The 15,756-nt window shown below is 39.7% G+C and overlaps 1 protein-coding gene across 11 annotated transcripts in view; it reads right to left on the reverse strand.

Moving 5' to 3' along the window:
- Nucleotides 1-15,756, reverse strand: part of FANCD2 (FA complementation group D2) — a 56,600-nt gene that overhangs the window by 25,223 nt on the left and 15,621 nt on the right. For 8 of the 11 annotated variants that reach the window (XM_027093878.1, XM_027093879.1, XM_027093877.1 and 5 more), the window contains 7 exons: nt 15,503-15,538; nt 11,354-11,497; nt 9,336-9,470; nt 8,015-8,146; nt 6,204-6,314; nt 2,007-2,116; nt 432-492 (listed from right to left, as the gene is read on the reverse strand). In XM_027093878.1, coding sequence (XP_026949679.1) covers nt 432-492; nt 2,007-2,116; nt 6,204-6,314; nt 8,015-8,146; nt 9,336-9,470; nt 11,354-11,497; nt 15,503-15,538 — 729 coding nt within the window. The remainder of the gene's footprint in view (nt 1-431; nt 493-2,006; nt 2,117-6,203; nt 6,315-8,014; nt 8,147-9,335; nt 9,471-11,353; nt 11,498-15,502; nt 15,539-15,756) is intronic. The other 3 variants (XM_027093882.1, XM_027093884.1, XM_027093883.1) reach the window with 3 other exon arrangements.

The raw sequence follows: 15,756 nt of genomic DNA on the forward strand, positions 1-15,756 counted from the left end.
AGCTTGGATTATGCCATTTCTATGCTAAGAAACCCTTACGGACTACCTCTGTGGAAAAATTAAATCAAAATGTCTTGATTCACATTCAGAGCTCTCTGTTTTCTATCTCCAAACTAGCTTTAGCTCCAACTCTCCAATTACACACTTACTTGTCCCTATGCTCCAGTCAATCTGCTACTCTCAAACATGACCCACCTTTTTTGCTCTCTAGGAATTTACAATTTAATTAGGAAGATTAGACAGATACAGAACTAAAATACAACCCAAGCCAGTGGATTCTAAAGGACAAAAGAGTGGTACAAATTACAAAAGCTATGAGTTCAGGAAAACATATTTTGAGAAAAAAAGCCTTCTTTCTGGCAAGGTGACAGTGACCAGAAGCAATTCCTCAGTTACTCATAAACATATCCAACTACACGACAAGAACTTACCTGTGTACACTGTTCACTGCTGAGGTCTCCTCTCCCTGGGGTCAAACTGGAAGATCTACTTCTAAAAACATTATTTTAGACCCATTTTTGTAATATTTTGTAACAACTGGCAATAAATTTAAGAAATGTGCCTTCCTTGGGATTGGGGTGGAGATAAAAGTGCACGAAAGCACAGACAAGTTTGTTTGTTTTTAAAGTATTTATTTATTTAGCCGCACTGGGTCTTTGATGCAGCATGCGGGATCTGGTTCCCTGACCAGGGATGGAACCCAGGCCCCCTACATTGGGAGCATGGAGTCTTAACCACTGGACCACCAAGCCAGTCCCCAAGTATTTATTTAGCATACAAAATGTGGATTAGAGCAAACAATGGTTATCTTAGATTTTTTTAAGGATACATTAAATTAGTAAAAATCATAGGGGCAAGCACTCGGCATTGTTCTATTTAATGCTCTCAACAACTCTATGAAGTAAATACTATTAATATCTTTATTTCACAGATGTGAGAATACAAAGGTACAGAGAGGTAAAGTAACTTACCCAAGATCATTCAACTAATAAATAACGGAACCAGTATTTCACCCCAGGCAAGCAGTATGGCTCCAGAGAATGAACTTTTAACCAGTACACTATGCAGCCTCTACGGATTACTAATGATGACTCTAAGGATGTTTCCTGAGGTGCCAGAAATTCGTGACAAATAATTTCCAAGAAGCATGAACTAAATTCCAATCTCATTTTGCAATGGTAACAACTTATCAAGCCCCAAGCTTCTTTTAGGTGTTACAACTGTGGCATCAAAGTGCAAAGGGGGAAAAAGCCACAGGAAGACCTTATTTATATCAAACATGGTGTTCCAGACAGGAATAACACAGCAGTGGAGAAACCTGTATTGTCTAGTGCCCAGGATTGGAGCAGATGCAGAAGAATGCATCCCAGGGAGATCAGGGTTTCCCTTTTTTTTTTTAGAAACACTTCTAGAACTTAATTTCTTAGCAATCCCTAGTTTTAAACCATCAGAATGTAATGACTGTTATTGCAATTCTGTAAAAATTATATGTAGTATATACAGTCAAGATTAGAAGGAACATAGGGGACTTCCCTGGTGGTCCAGTGATTAAGAATCTGTCTTCCAATGCAGGGGACGGGGCTCGATTCCTGGTTGGGGAACTAGCATCCCAAATGCCGCAGGGCAACTAAGCCCGTGCGCTCTAGAGCCCATGCGCCACAACCAGAGAGCCCACATGCTGCAACTACTGAGCACGCACACTCTGGAGCCTGTGCACCACAACTAGAGAGTCCACACACTCCGTAGCCCACGCACCACAACTAGAGAGAGGCCCACGCGCCACAACGAAGAGTTCACACACCGCAATGAAAGATCCCACGCGCTGCAACGAAAGATCCCACATGCTGCAACACGGAAAAGTGGCAACAAACATTTGCTCACTTCTCTTATTATGGTTTTAATGTCTTCTGTTACAATGATGTCTACACAATGTAACAATTTATTTTTTAAGACAGCAACTTGATTAATTGACCATGAGCCACAGAAATCAGAATTTCCATGCATACCTGTCTGCCGCTATGATGCCAGCCATAGTGACAGCACCAATAATACCAGTGAGCTTGTACTTGAACATGGTGCTAGAGAGCTGTTTTCGTATCACCAGGTGCATGTCATCCTACAAGGAAACAATGATAAAGATGAAGATGTTGGAATGGTACAGCAAAAGAGCCTACGAATATTAGAGCCAAAAACCCTAGAATAGCAAGGGTTCTATCATTTACTAACTGTGTGGTCTTTGGTGAGTCATTTCATCTTTCTGAGTCTCAATTTTTTTCATCTATAAAATGGGAAAGGTTTTTCAAGGATCAGAGACAAATTACGAAAAATTCCAAGAACAGGGCCCAACATATGGTAGACATTCAATAATAACAGCTATTATTGTTACCGTTGTGATAGTTGCTTGATATAGATAATGTAAATTATCATAATGTTGTTGGCTGATCAGGTAGAAGTAATCAAACAGAAAAAAGTACTTAGGAATAAATTTAACCAAGGAGGCAAAAGACTTATACATTAAAAACTGCATAACAGGGCTTCCCTGGTGGCGCAGTGGTTGAGAGTCCACCTGCCGATGCAGGGGACACAGGTTCGTGCCCCAGTCCGGGAAGATCCCACATGCCGCGGAGCGGCTGGGCCCGTGAGTCGTGGCCGCTGAGCCTGCGCATCCGTAGCCTGTGCTCCGCAACGGCAGAGGTCACAACAGTGAGAGGCCCGCATACCGCAAAAAAAAAACACAACTGCATAACATTGCTGAAAGAAATTAAAGAAGACCTAAATAAATGGAAAGATATCCCATGTTCATGGAATGGAAGACTGAACATTGTTAAGATGATAATATGCTCATTCAATGTAATCCTTATTAAAATACCAACGGCATTTTTTACAGAAATAGAAAAACCCATACTAAAATTCATATGGAATTTCAAGAGACCCCTAATAGCCAAAACTATCTCGAGGGACTTCCCTGGTGGTGCAGTGGTTAAGAATCCACCTGCCAGTGCAGGGGACATGGGTTTGATCCCTGGCCTGGGAAGATCCCACATGCCGTGGAGCAACTAAGCCCATGCACCACAACTACTGAGCCTGCGCTCCAGAGCCTGCAAGCCACAACTACTGAAGCCCACACACCTAGAGCCACAGTAAGAGAAGCCACCGCAATGAGAAGCCCGCACACCACAACAAAGAGTAGCCCCCGCTCGCTGCAACTAGAGAAAGCTCTCATGCAGCAACAAAGACCCAACGCAGCCAAAAAATAAATACAAAAACTAGAATTAAAAAAAAAAACAAACAATGTTGAAAAAGAACAAATTTGGAGGGCTCACACTTCCCAATTTCAAAAGTACTACAAAGTTACAGTAATCAAAAGTGTGCTACCGGCATAAGGACACACATTTAGGCCAACAGATAGAATAGATCCTAGAAATAAACCCTCACACATACGGCCAATTGATTGTCCACAAAGGTGCCCAGACCACTCAATGGAAAAAGAGTCTTTTCAACAAAAGGTACTAGAAAAAACTGGATACCCACACACACAAAAATGAAGTTGAGGGACTTCCCTGGTGGACCGGTGGGTAAGACTCTGCGTTCCCAATGCAGGGGGCCCAGGTTCGATCCCTGGTCAGGGAACTGGATCCCGTATGCATGCCGCAACTAGTAGTTCGTATGCCGAAACTAAGAGTCCTCATGCTGCAACTGAGAAGTCCTCATGCTGCAACTAAGAAGTCCACATGCCACAACTAAGGATCCTGCACGCTGCGATGAGGATCCCGTGTGCCGCAACTAAGACCCGGCACAACCAAAATAAATAAATAAATAAAATAAAAACTAGCTTGTTTAAAAAAAAATGAAGTTGAACCCTTATCTTACACCATATTTAAAAATTAACTCAAAGTGAATCAATGATTTAAATTTAAGAGCTAAAACTAAAACTCTGAGAAGAAATCATAGGGGAGATTTTTCATGACTTCAAATTTGGCAATTTTTTTAAAGTATGACACCAAAAGTACCACTAACAAAAGAAAAAAAATAGATTGGTTGGACTTCATCAAAACTACGTTAAAGAACACTATCAAGATTAAAAGACAATCCACAGAACGGGAGGAAAAAATCTGCAAATCATATATCTGATTAGGGATTAAAATCCAGAGTATATAAAGAACTCCTATACGTCAACAACAACAAAAAATAATCCATTTAAAAAGTGAGGAAAAAAAAAAAGTGAGCAAAGGACTTGAATAGACTTTTTCCAAAGAAGATATACAAGGACCAATAAGCACACAACAAGATGCTCAACATCATTAGTCATCTGGGAAATGGAAATCAAAACCACAATGAGATACCACTTTTCAAACGGTAGGATAGTTAAACATAAAAAATAGAAAATAAGTGTTGGTGAGGATGTGGAAAAATTGGAACCCTCTACTGTTCATGGGAATGTAAAATGGTGCACCCACTGTGGAAAACAGTTTAGTGGTTCCTCAAAATGTTAAACACAGAATCATTACATGACTCAGAAATTCCACTTCTAGGTATGTACCCAAGAGAAGTGAAAACAGGGACTCAAAGAGATACCTGTACATCAATGTTCATAGCAGCATTATTCAAAATAGCCAAAAGATGGAAAAAAAGCCAATATCCATCAATGGGTGAATGGATAAACTACTTGCAGTCTATACATACAATGGAACACTATCAGCCATAAAAAGGAATAAAGTCCTGAGATATCCTACAACGTGGAGGAACTGTGAACACATTATGCTAAGTGAAAAAAGCCAGACACAAAAGGATAAATATTGTACGACTCTATTTAAATGAAGTACCTAGATGATGCAAATTCATAGAAGTATATTAGAGGTTACCAGGGTGTAGAGAAAGGGAATGGGGAGTTATTGCTTAATGGGGACAGAGTTTCTGTTCGGGATGATGAAAAAGTTCTGGAGATGGATAATGCTGGTGGTTGCACAACACTGTCAATGTACTTAATGTCACTGAGTTGTACACTTATCATTGGTTAAAATAGTAAAACTTATCTTATGTATATTTTACCACAATTAAAAAATAAAATAGGGCTTCCCTGGTGGCACAGTGGTTAAGAAACCACCTGCCAAGGCAGGGGACACAGGTTTGAGCCCTGGTCCAGGAAGATCCCACATGCCGTGGAGCAACTAAGCCCGTGCACCACAACTACTAAGCCCATGTGCCACAACTACTGAAGCCCGTGCACCTAGAGCCCGTGCTCCACAACAAGAGAAGCCACTGCCCTGAGAAGCCCGTGCACTGCAACGAAGAGTAGCCCCCGCTTGCCACAACTAGAGAAAGCCTGCACGCAGCAACGAAGACCCAACGCAGCCATAAATAAATTAATTAATTAAAATAAAATAAAATAATGATGTAGTTCTATTATTACTGACATGAAGAAATCGTCAAACTGTACTGCTAAATGAAACAAGCAAGACACAGAACAAGAGGGTAAGGTGTGGAATATAGGTATACAAGTAAATACAAATTTGTTAATTCTCAGAACATCTCAGAAAGCCATAAGCTAATAACAGCAATTGCCTTTAGAGAACCAGATGCCTAGAGGACTGAGAGCAAGGAGACATCTTTCACTACCTTTCTATACCTTCTGAATTTTGTACCATGCGTGTATATTACCCAGCCAATTAATTGTAGTTAAAAAAAAAAGTATTGGTTGTTCAAAGTCACAGGCCAGTATGGATTACTGCCACAAGGTGGCACTAAAGAGATAAAAGAGCTATGAGTTATGATTCCAACCTAATCTTTAGTTCTTTTGCCTGGCTTTTTCAATGAATGATGCCCACAAATGAGAGCAGGCCCAGATGGAGTTCACATTAGATGGAGATGTTCCTTAGGGAACAAGGGAATTCCCTGTGTCCCTGTGGCACTCAGTACAGTACCTGAGTGGCTTTTCTTACTCAGTTTCATAATTAGCTGATTACAGACTCATTTTCACCCTAACAGACTAAGCTCCTTGAGGGCAGGAGGTCTAATATATACCTATCATCTCAGTGCTTGGCACACAGTAGACACCTAATGTTTGTAGTAAGAAAAGAATAAACAAATGCTAGGACTACAGCTATGTACTCTATTCCTACCACTACACAGGCTGCAGTAATTTTGTTCAGCAAATTTCAATTGAAGAGGTTTAAAAGATTCTTTCTCAACACACTGCCTCTTACCTGGATGTGACTGCTGGCTTCATGCTGTTTGCTAAATGCCAGTGTGCTGAGAATATAGAAGAGTTTTCGTATTTGCTGGGGTGACATATTATCCAGATAGTCTAGTATGCCCTGGGACAAAAAAATGCCAATGATGAGATTAGCAAGTAACATTTTTTTCCTTTAAATAAAAAAATTAAAATCCTCATAAGAGGCACACACAGATAGACAAGCATCTGTTCCACAAAAGCTCCAGTTCTCTAAAACTATGCTCAGAGCCCAAAGGGTTGATGTTCTGCTTAGTCATGCTAACATACCTCCTCCTAGTTCCCCTTTTCTTTTTTCTTTTTTTTTTTTTTTTTTTGCAGTACACAGGCCTCTCACTGTTGTGGCCTCTCCCGTTGTGGAGCACAGGCTCCAGACGCGCAGGCTCAGCGGCCATGGCTCACGGACCCAGCCGCTCAGAGGCATGTGGGATCTTCCCGGACCGGGGCACGAACCCGTGTCCCCTGCATCGGCAGGTGGACTCTCAACCACTGCACCACCAGGGAAGCCCCTCCCCCTATTCTTTTTCTCCACACTTCTCTTTTTCTTAGTGAAAACAATATTCTGCCAAAAGTTATGTCTCTGACCTTATTTCTCAGCTTCTACTCCATGAATTACTTATTCATCCTCTACAGATACGGAAAGAGTCACAGGGGAACTACTTACTTTTTGACCTTGGGCAAAGCCTCAGTTTTCTCATCTGTAAAATGGGGATAACAGGGCCTACATAGTTATCTTTCAAAGCCCAGACTTGATTATGTCAAACCCTCATTATAAACCTGTAACAAGGGACTTCCCTGGTGGGGCAGTGGTTAAGAATTCGCCTGCCAATGCAGGGGACATGGGTTCGATCCCTGGTCCGGGAAGATCCCACATGCCACAGAGCAACTAAGCCTGTGCGCCACAGCTACTGAGCCTGCGCTCTAGAGCCCACGAGCCACAATTACTGAAGTCCACACGCCTAGAGCCCGTGCTCCGCAACAAGAGAAGCCACCACAATGAGAAGCCCACACACAGCAATGAAGAGTAGAGAAAGCCCACGTGCAGCAAGGAAGACCCAACGCACTAAAAATAAATAAATGAATTAAAAAAAAAACACAAAAACTTGTAACAAGCTCCCTCTTGTCCATAAAATACAGTTGCAACTCTTTAGCATAGTATTTAAGATCCTTCATAATCTGGCCCTGTCCTATGTCCTCATCTCCCACCAGCGCTCACCTTATCCTATCCGCCAACCATGCTAATCTACCTGTCATCCCTCAGGCACACCATGGACGTGGGTGGTGCCAATTTGCTTCTGTTCAAACTGTTCTCTGCCTAGATGTACTTCCCTTACTTTTTCTTGTCAAATCTCTATCCTTCAAGAATCACTCCAATGTTATTTCTTCTTTAAAGACTTCTCCAGTTAATTATTCCTGCTCTGGTATATCTACAGCACGTTATTAGAGAATTCATCATGTATCTATAGTGACTTACTTATGTGTCTTACTTTCTATCATCAAAGGCAAAGACTAACTTTTATATCCACAGCACCCAGAATAGAGCCTGGCACATGGTTAGGTAAAAACAAGTATTCACTGAATGAATTAATACAAAGATAGATGAGTTATTTTTTCTATTATTTGCCCCATCACCCTCACCTCCATTATCACCTGCTTCTACCAATTACAGTGCTCAATATCTAGAGTACAAAATAAATTGCTGTTAACTAACATAGATATCAGGTACTACTCAAATATATGCAAGAAAAAAAAATGATTCAGTATGTCAGTGGTAGGACTAAATACCTTCACAAAGACAGCATTCAGCCTCATAGCAGATGGGTTTAGAACTACCAAATCTAGGAGGACATCCAATGCAGTATCAACTTCAGCTTCGTTCCCACTGCAGATATGGGTCACCAGGGCACCAATCACTTCCTATACAGAGAAGAGTCAACAGGACAGTGTGAAGCTAAAATATGGTATGGTCATCTAAAGAGGTTCATGCCAGAGGCCATTCCAATCTCAACTTGGTTAAAATCCCAACCCACCCAATCCCATCATCTAATTCTATTAACTAGTTTTCATTAATGTTAGATTCAGGAGGTTTAGGATTATGTCACTCTAACAACACTACCATCCAGTCTTCACTTATTTCCCATAATTTACCAGTGAGCACTGTCTAAACCCTCCTGATTTTGCTCCCTGGCGTAGTCTTTTTCTTTTTCTCATATGGGTTAAATATTACCCATTAAGTTGTGGTTGTACTTAATCTATTGAAATTTACTGAAAAGGTAGCACTCAAGGAGCTAAAGGTTTTTACAAAGAGACTTGTATGTTTCAAGTAAACATGGGTAATGATGTTGTCTCTACGACATTAAGATGATTCCCCCCAAAAGTTTTAGATGTCATTCTCCCTTTCCTTTATACTGCTGCTCCACACTGAGTCACATGGTTTTCTCGAGTGCAGTAGCTATCTCATGCCAGCTGAGTCTATAGTTCTGTTTTAAATTTAAAAAATTTTGTCTTCATTTTTAAAAGTTCCATTCAAATGTGCTTTAATGTTGTTAATAAAGGTATAGCATACATAAACAATACAAAATAAGACATTTTGTTTTCATAATCACTTTCCATAAGTACAGCCCTCCCTGACTGGATATGTGCTACTAAATTTGGTGTCCCGTGTTCATGGGAACAGGGTTAGGCCCTCAGGCATTTCTCCTTCATTTCTTTTCCACCACACTTTTTTCTAGAGAACAACTCCAGGATCAATTGGCAGTTGATTATTTAGAGCTAAGTTTAAAACTGCCATTACTGTACTCTGAAAATTGCACGATAACCCCAGCCCTTTAAGCCAATGTTTGTTTGAAGTTGACTGGAGCTGGACCTTATTTTAGACTCAGAGAATTTTAAAGCTCAAAACACAGAGTTAGATCCTCAAGTCCAATCTCATTTTGAGACTAGGACTAGAATTAAGTTTTCCCAACTCCCAGTTCAGAGTTCTTTCTCCTTCAATGTCTTCCAAACAAGAAGAAATAAAAACATAAGATCACATGCAAGTCACGTGGAATTGCATTTCTTTCCTTTTCCCTGTTCCCTCCTTCCCAAAATAAACATTTCAACATACCTGCTGGCAGTAAGTGTCAAAAAAGTTAAATGCATATTTGTATAGGAGACTGCCAAACAAAATTATGCTCTGGTCTAGGGAGTGCAACAAACTCTGCGCCAGTGACAAAATGGATGGACAAATATCCTTAAGAACCTTGAGGGGGGAAGAGTAGAGAGAAATGAAGCTGTGGGAGAAACTTAGTTATCACAGCATCTAGAGTTGCTATTGCTAACCCTATTAAGATGTCAGAGTTCTCCCCAATTCTCATTTTAACTTAAGGAACTTTAATCTTTGTTTTACTCAGAATAATCCTTCACCATTCTGAGTTTCTCTCAGGATCAGTGAGATTCAACGTACGGGTAAGAATTGACCTGTAAGCTCAAGGAAGTTAAACCACAAGCCTAATAGCTGGTAATCTGCTCCTATCTGCCCAGTTTGGAACTAGAATCCATATCTTCTAAATCCCAATTTCCTCACTTAATCATACTGCCTCCCTGGGGATATAGCAGGTCTCCTCTGCCTTGGTTATGATTTGAAATCAGTCTATAAGGTTCAATGCTAATTAAACTGATTTCTTTTAAAGAACATCAAGAGGAGAACTGATCATGTCGTACCAAGAAGGTAGTATAGGTGGACAGTAATGGAACCAGAATAAATAATGAGTTGTTATGTCCAGTTTCCTTACTGATATCATCACAATTAAAACAAAATCTTAAATTAAGCACTGAAATGGGTATAATGCTTTACTGAGGAAAATGCAATAAAAATTATATATGGTTTCTGCCCTATGCAAAATTATAGCCCAAAACATGTATCATAGCAGAAATAAGCACAGAAAGAACTGTAAGATAAAATAATACAAACTTTAAATCCATTCCTAAATATAAAGTCTATTTATGTATGTATGTATGTATGTACGTATCTATGGCTGCATTGGGCCTTTGTTGCTGCGCACAGGCTTTCTCTAGTTGCAGCGAGCGGAGGCTACTCTTTGTTGTGGTGTACAGGCTTCTCATTGTGGTGGCTTCTCTTGCTGTGGAGCTCGGGCTTTAGGCGCGAGGGCTTCAGTAGCTGTGGCTTGCTGGTTCTAGAGCACAAGCTCCATAGTTGTGGCGCACGGGCTTAGTTGCTCCGTGGCATGTGGGATCTTCCTGGACCAGGGCTCGAACCCGTGTCCCCTGCATTGGCAAGTGGATCCTTAACCACTGTGCCACCAGGGAAGCCCATAAATATAAAGTCTTAAGACGCAGCTACATATTCTCATTAGTTCCTAAGTCAGGTCCTAAACCTCTGGTTCACCCAGTTTTCTAAGAAGCTATATACACTATTAATATCCTGAATATTCACCTGGAAAACACCATTCCTAGATTATAAAATTCCAATTCAAATGGTTTATATTTCAACAGGAATGATCATCTCAGGGTCATAGTGTTGAATGGCTAAACAGTGATGGTTCAATAGATACAAAATTACATCTCTATTAGCATTCCTCTGATCCTGTTATACTCAGGGGTTTTTAGAAACTACTTAAAAAAGGATACAGAAGGCAAGTTTATCAAAGTTGCAGATCATAGACAGCTAGACAATTAAAATGATTAACATAAAATTAAGATTCAAAAGTCTCAATGGGCTTGAACAATGGGCTGAAACTAAGATGACGTTTTATAAGGGAGCTGTAAAGTTTTCTATTCTAGGTTAAAAATAAAGTTATATAAATATGTCATTAGAAGACCTGAATTGCAATATTTCCTATAAAAAAAGAATTTGGGGTTTGAGTCTAGTAAGTTCAACATAAACCAATTTTGTGACTTTTTTGCTAAAAAGATGAAAACCGATCTTAGTTTGATTTGATTAACATTATAATGTCTCAATCAAGGTAAGTAATAATCCTACTATGTTTTGAAATATACTGAGCTCCCTGCCAAACATCTACACACAGCAAAGCTGGTGGTGTCATCATTCCCACACTGGGTAGGAAAGGTTAAAACGACCTCTCTAAAACTTTAAGACTGATGCTGTCTGATTCTGACACTTACCAAGTAATGAATATAGAATGTACTCTGTAGCAGCTGTTCTTGAAAGCAGCCTGATCGAATCTTATTTCTTAGCACCCTCTCAATGCACTTCTTTGTCTGAGTGTTGGTGCTATAGATGATGAAAAGCATTGCCAGGTCAAGAACCTGTTGTCAATAAATATGCAACAACATGAAAACAGTTTAATAAATCAGTACATTTACTACAACAAAACAGCAGCTCTCAACTTTTTCCCATTAAAACAAAGAATACTCATTTGCTCAACATACTCTCATGGGAGTACCTATGTTTTCATAAAACCCAGAAATATTTTTCAGAGCAATAAAGTGCCACAACTATTAACCACTGGTACCTTTTAAAAAAATATTGGAATACAAGCAAAAGTAGTATTATTACAGAAATAACTTTGAATAGCTTCACATTTATTATGGAAAAAAAGATTAAGTCACTTGCCAACTTCACTATAAATTTTCATTATTATTAGGAAAATTACTTTGTGAAAAGTTGGAGAGTCTGTAAATGTCTGTCAATATGAAAAAGGTTATAAAAATTATGATGGTCATTTTCAGCACATTATATGGCCATTAAAAATGAGATAGGGGACTTCCCTGGTGGCGCAGTGGTTAAGAATCAGCCTGCCAATGCAGGGGACACGGGTTTGAGCCCTGGTCTGGGAAGATCCCACATGCTGCAGAGCAACTAAGCCCGTGCACCACAACTACTGAAGCCCTCACGCCTAGAACCTATGCTCCGCAACAAGAGAAGCCACCGCAACGAGAAGCCCATGCACCACAACAAAGACCCATCGCAGGCAAAAATAAATAAATAAATAAATAAATTTATTTATTTAAAAAAAAGAGAGAGAGAGAGAGAGAGATAGGCTAGAGACTTCCCTGGTGGTCCAGCGGTTAAGACTCCATGCTTCCAATGCAGGGGGCGTGGGTTTGACCCCTGGTAAGGAAACAGATCTTACATGCCATGTGGTGTGCCCCCCAAAAATATTTTTTTTAATTAAACAATAAAAAAATATTTTAAAAAATGAGATAGGATATATTTTTTGACAGACATTCACGACATATTGTGAAGCAAAAGAAAGCAACCTGCAATAATCATAGTAATTTTATTTTTGTAAAAACAATATACAAGTACAAATATGTATAAAAGTGAGTGTGCCTGCACTTGCACACACATACAACTTGTATATGAATAGGAAAAAATCTGGAAGAATGATTATCCATGAAGAGTGGCACAGAGAGTGGAGGTAAACTTTATTTTACACATATTTAGATTACTTGTGGGGTTTTTTTTCTCCGCAATTAGCTTGTATTACCTATGTTTAAAAAAAAAAAAAGAGGGACTTCCCTGGCTGTCCAGTGGTTAAGAATCTGCTGTCCAACGCAGGGGATGCAGGTTCGATCTGTGGTCGGGGAGCTAAGATCCCATATGCCACAGGGCAACTAAGCCCGCGTGCCGCCAAGTACTGAGCCCAATGCGCTCTAGAGCCCATGCGCCACAACTACTGAGCCTGCACACCACAACCAGAGAGCCCAAGGGCTGCAACTACTGAGCCTGTGTGCTAAAACTAGAGAGAAGACCGCACAACGCAACAAAAGATCCCACATGCCGCAACTAAGACCTGACATAGCCAAATAAATAAATAAAGAGTTACAGCTGCCAAGTAACAGAAAAATATTTTTTAAAAAAGAGAGATGGGCTTCCCTGGTGGCGCAGTGGTTGAGAGTCCGCCTGCCGTGCCCCAGTCCGGGAAGATCCCACATGCCCGTGAGCCATGGCCGCTGAGCCTGCGCGTCCGGAGCCTGTGCTCCACGACAGGAGAGGCCACAACAGTGAGAGGCCCGCGTACCGCAAAAAAAAAAAAAAGAGAGAGAGAGAGAGACAGAGAGAGAGACAGAGAGACAGAGAAGTTAAAAAGTCAAGCAAGACAAAAAAGAAAAACACAAATTACTTGGAACTCACACAACTCAAAAGGAAAAAACCAAACAATCTAATTAAAAGATGGACAGGGAATCTGAATAGAAATTTTTCCAAAGAAGACATACAGATAGCTAACCTCCATGTAACGATGCTCAACATAACTAATCATCAGGGAAACGTAAATCAAAACCACAATGAGATATCACTTCGCACCTGTTAGAACAGCTATCATCAAAAGGACAAAAAATAACATATGTTGGCAAGGATGTAGAGAAGAGGGAACCCTTGTGCACTGTTGGTGGAAATGTAAATTGATGCAACCACTACGGAAAACGGTACGGTGGTTCCTCAAAAAAATAAAAATAGAACTACTATAGATCCAGCAATTCCACTTCTGGCTACGTATCTGAAGAAAACAAAAAACACTAATTCACAAAGATATCTGCACCCCATGTTCATTAGAACATTATTTACAATAGCCAAGACATGGAAACAACCCAAGTGTCCATTGATGGAATGGATAAAGAAAATGTGATATAAACACACACACTCTCTCTAGAATATTATTCAACCATAAAAAAGAACGAATCTTGCTATTGGCAACAACATGTATGAACACTGAAGGCATTATGCTAAGTGAAATAAGTCAGACAGAGAAAGACAAATAGTGTATGATTTCAATTATATGTGGAATCTAAAAACTAAAACAAAAATGAACTCACAAATACAGAGAACAGATTGGTGGTTGCCAGAGGTAGGGGTAGGGAGTTGGTAGGGAGTTGGTAAAGGGGGCCAAAAGGTACAAATTTCAGTTATAAAATAAATAAGTCATGGGGGTGTAATGTACAGCATGGTGAATATAGTTAATAATACTGTATTGTACATTTGAAAGTTACTAAGCGAGTAGACCTTAAAAGTTCTCATCACAAGTAAAGAAAATGGTAGCTATGTATGGTGATGGACATTAACAACGTATTGTGGTGATCATTTTGCAATATATACAAGTAACAGATCATTACATTGTACACCTGAAACTAATATAAAATGTCAATTATATCTCAATTAATGAGAAAAGATATTTTAATAAATGTTAGATGTTCTAATTAATAAAAGCAAAAACAATAAATTACTTGAGACATCCCTTCACTGAAGGCCCAACTCAGACACCAAAATTCTGACAGATTACAGCAGAACACAATACAGTTATTAAAAATGACAATAAAAGGACTGCCCTGGCAGTCCAGTGGTTAAGACTCCATGCTCCCAATCCGGGGGCATGGGTTCAATCCCCGGTTGGGGAAGATCCTGCATGTGGCATGGCGTGGCCGAAAAAAAAAAAAAGACAATAAATATAATGCAGAAGCATGCAAAATGTTTATGACACAATGTGAAGAGAAAAAAAATCAGAATACAAAATTATATTTATACAATGATCAGAAATCTGTAAAAACAGCTATGCAGGAGGTCAAGGGTTATGCAATAATAAAACCGTTGTCTTAGATATTCTGATTCCCTACCCACCCTCAACCTGGCAACCACAAAAAATTATTGAGTTTTTCATTGTTTTATTCAGTATCACAGCAGCTTTTAAAATAGTCATCTAACAACTGGATAATCCAACTAACAAAACTCTACAAAACAAGAGATTCCAACTAAAGAAAATCCTTAAAGGGAACCAATCAGTACACAAGAAATTCAATCATCTGTCTTCTTGACTGAAGAAAGTATCTCCAGATTTAAGACAGATTCAGTACCACTGCCCTGAGAGTAGATGGAATATTTGATTCAGTTCTGTCAGGTAAAGGAAAGTGAAACATGAAATGCCACTATCTTGACAATTCCATGTGGTGGGAGGAAGGGCAATCAGACAGACAGAGGGGCCTGAATACCTAACTCATGACCCAGGCGACTCTAGTCCTCACCTCCTCATGGGAGGGGGACTCAGCTTCTTTGACTGCAACTCATTATGCCTGCTTGGAATGTTACTATTTCCCCTTATGGATATTTTATTTCATTTTATTGCCAGAATAAAGACCATCTGGCAAGTCACCCCTTCAGATCATCTTCCTCAGGCAGCTAATGTTTATTAGAGCAGCTACAAAAGTCACAGAACGGATGACTGGAAGGAGCCAGAGGAAACAGCAGGAAGGAAAGCCAGCCAATATCACTAATTTTACATCTGTTAAGACTTAAAATTCATAGTACATGAACAGTACCTTGTGTTCCGACACTGAGGTGGTGTTTTCAATTGCCTGCAAAAACAAGGGTTACAAAAATATTACAACACATAAGAACATTTTTCGCCTTATTCAGCATGCTGTGTTCTCTGATCTGAGAACCAATCTGCCCATCTGGCAACCATCATCTATTATTTCTACTCGACTGACTTTTAAGACTTTTATTTCAACCTACCTTTACTTACATATCTGTCACTGATTGCCACCCATTTCTTCCTCAATGTTTAAAGACA

The sequence above is a fragment of the Aethalodelphis obliquidens genome, unplaced genomic scaffold, assembly GCF_003676395.1.
Source record: "Aethalodelphis obliquidens isolate GAN/ISIS:26980383/991018 unplaced genomic scaffold, ASM367639v1 scaffold86, whole genome shotgun sequence".
Classification (NCBI taxonomy): Eukaryota; Metazoa; Chordata; class Mammalia; order Artiodactyla; family Delphinidae; genus Aethalodelphis; species Aethalodelphis obliquidens.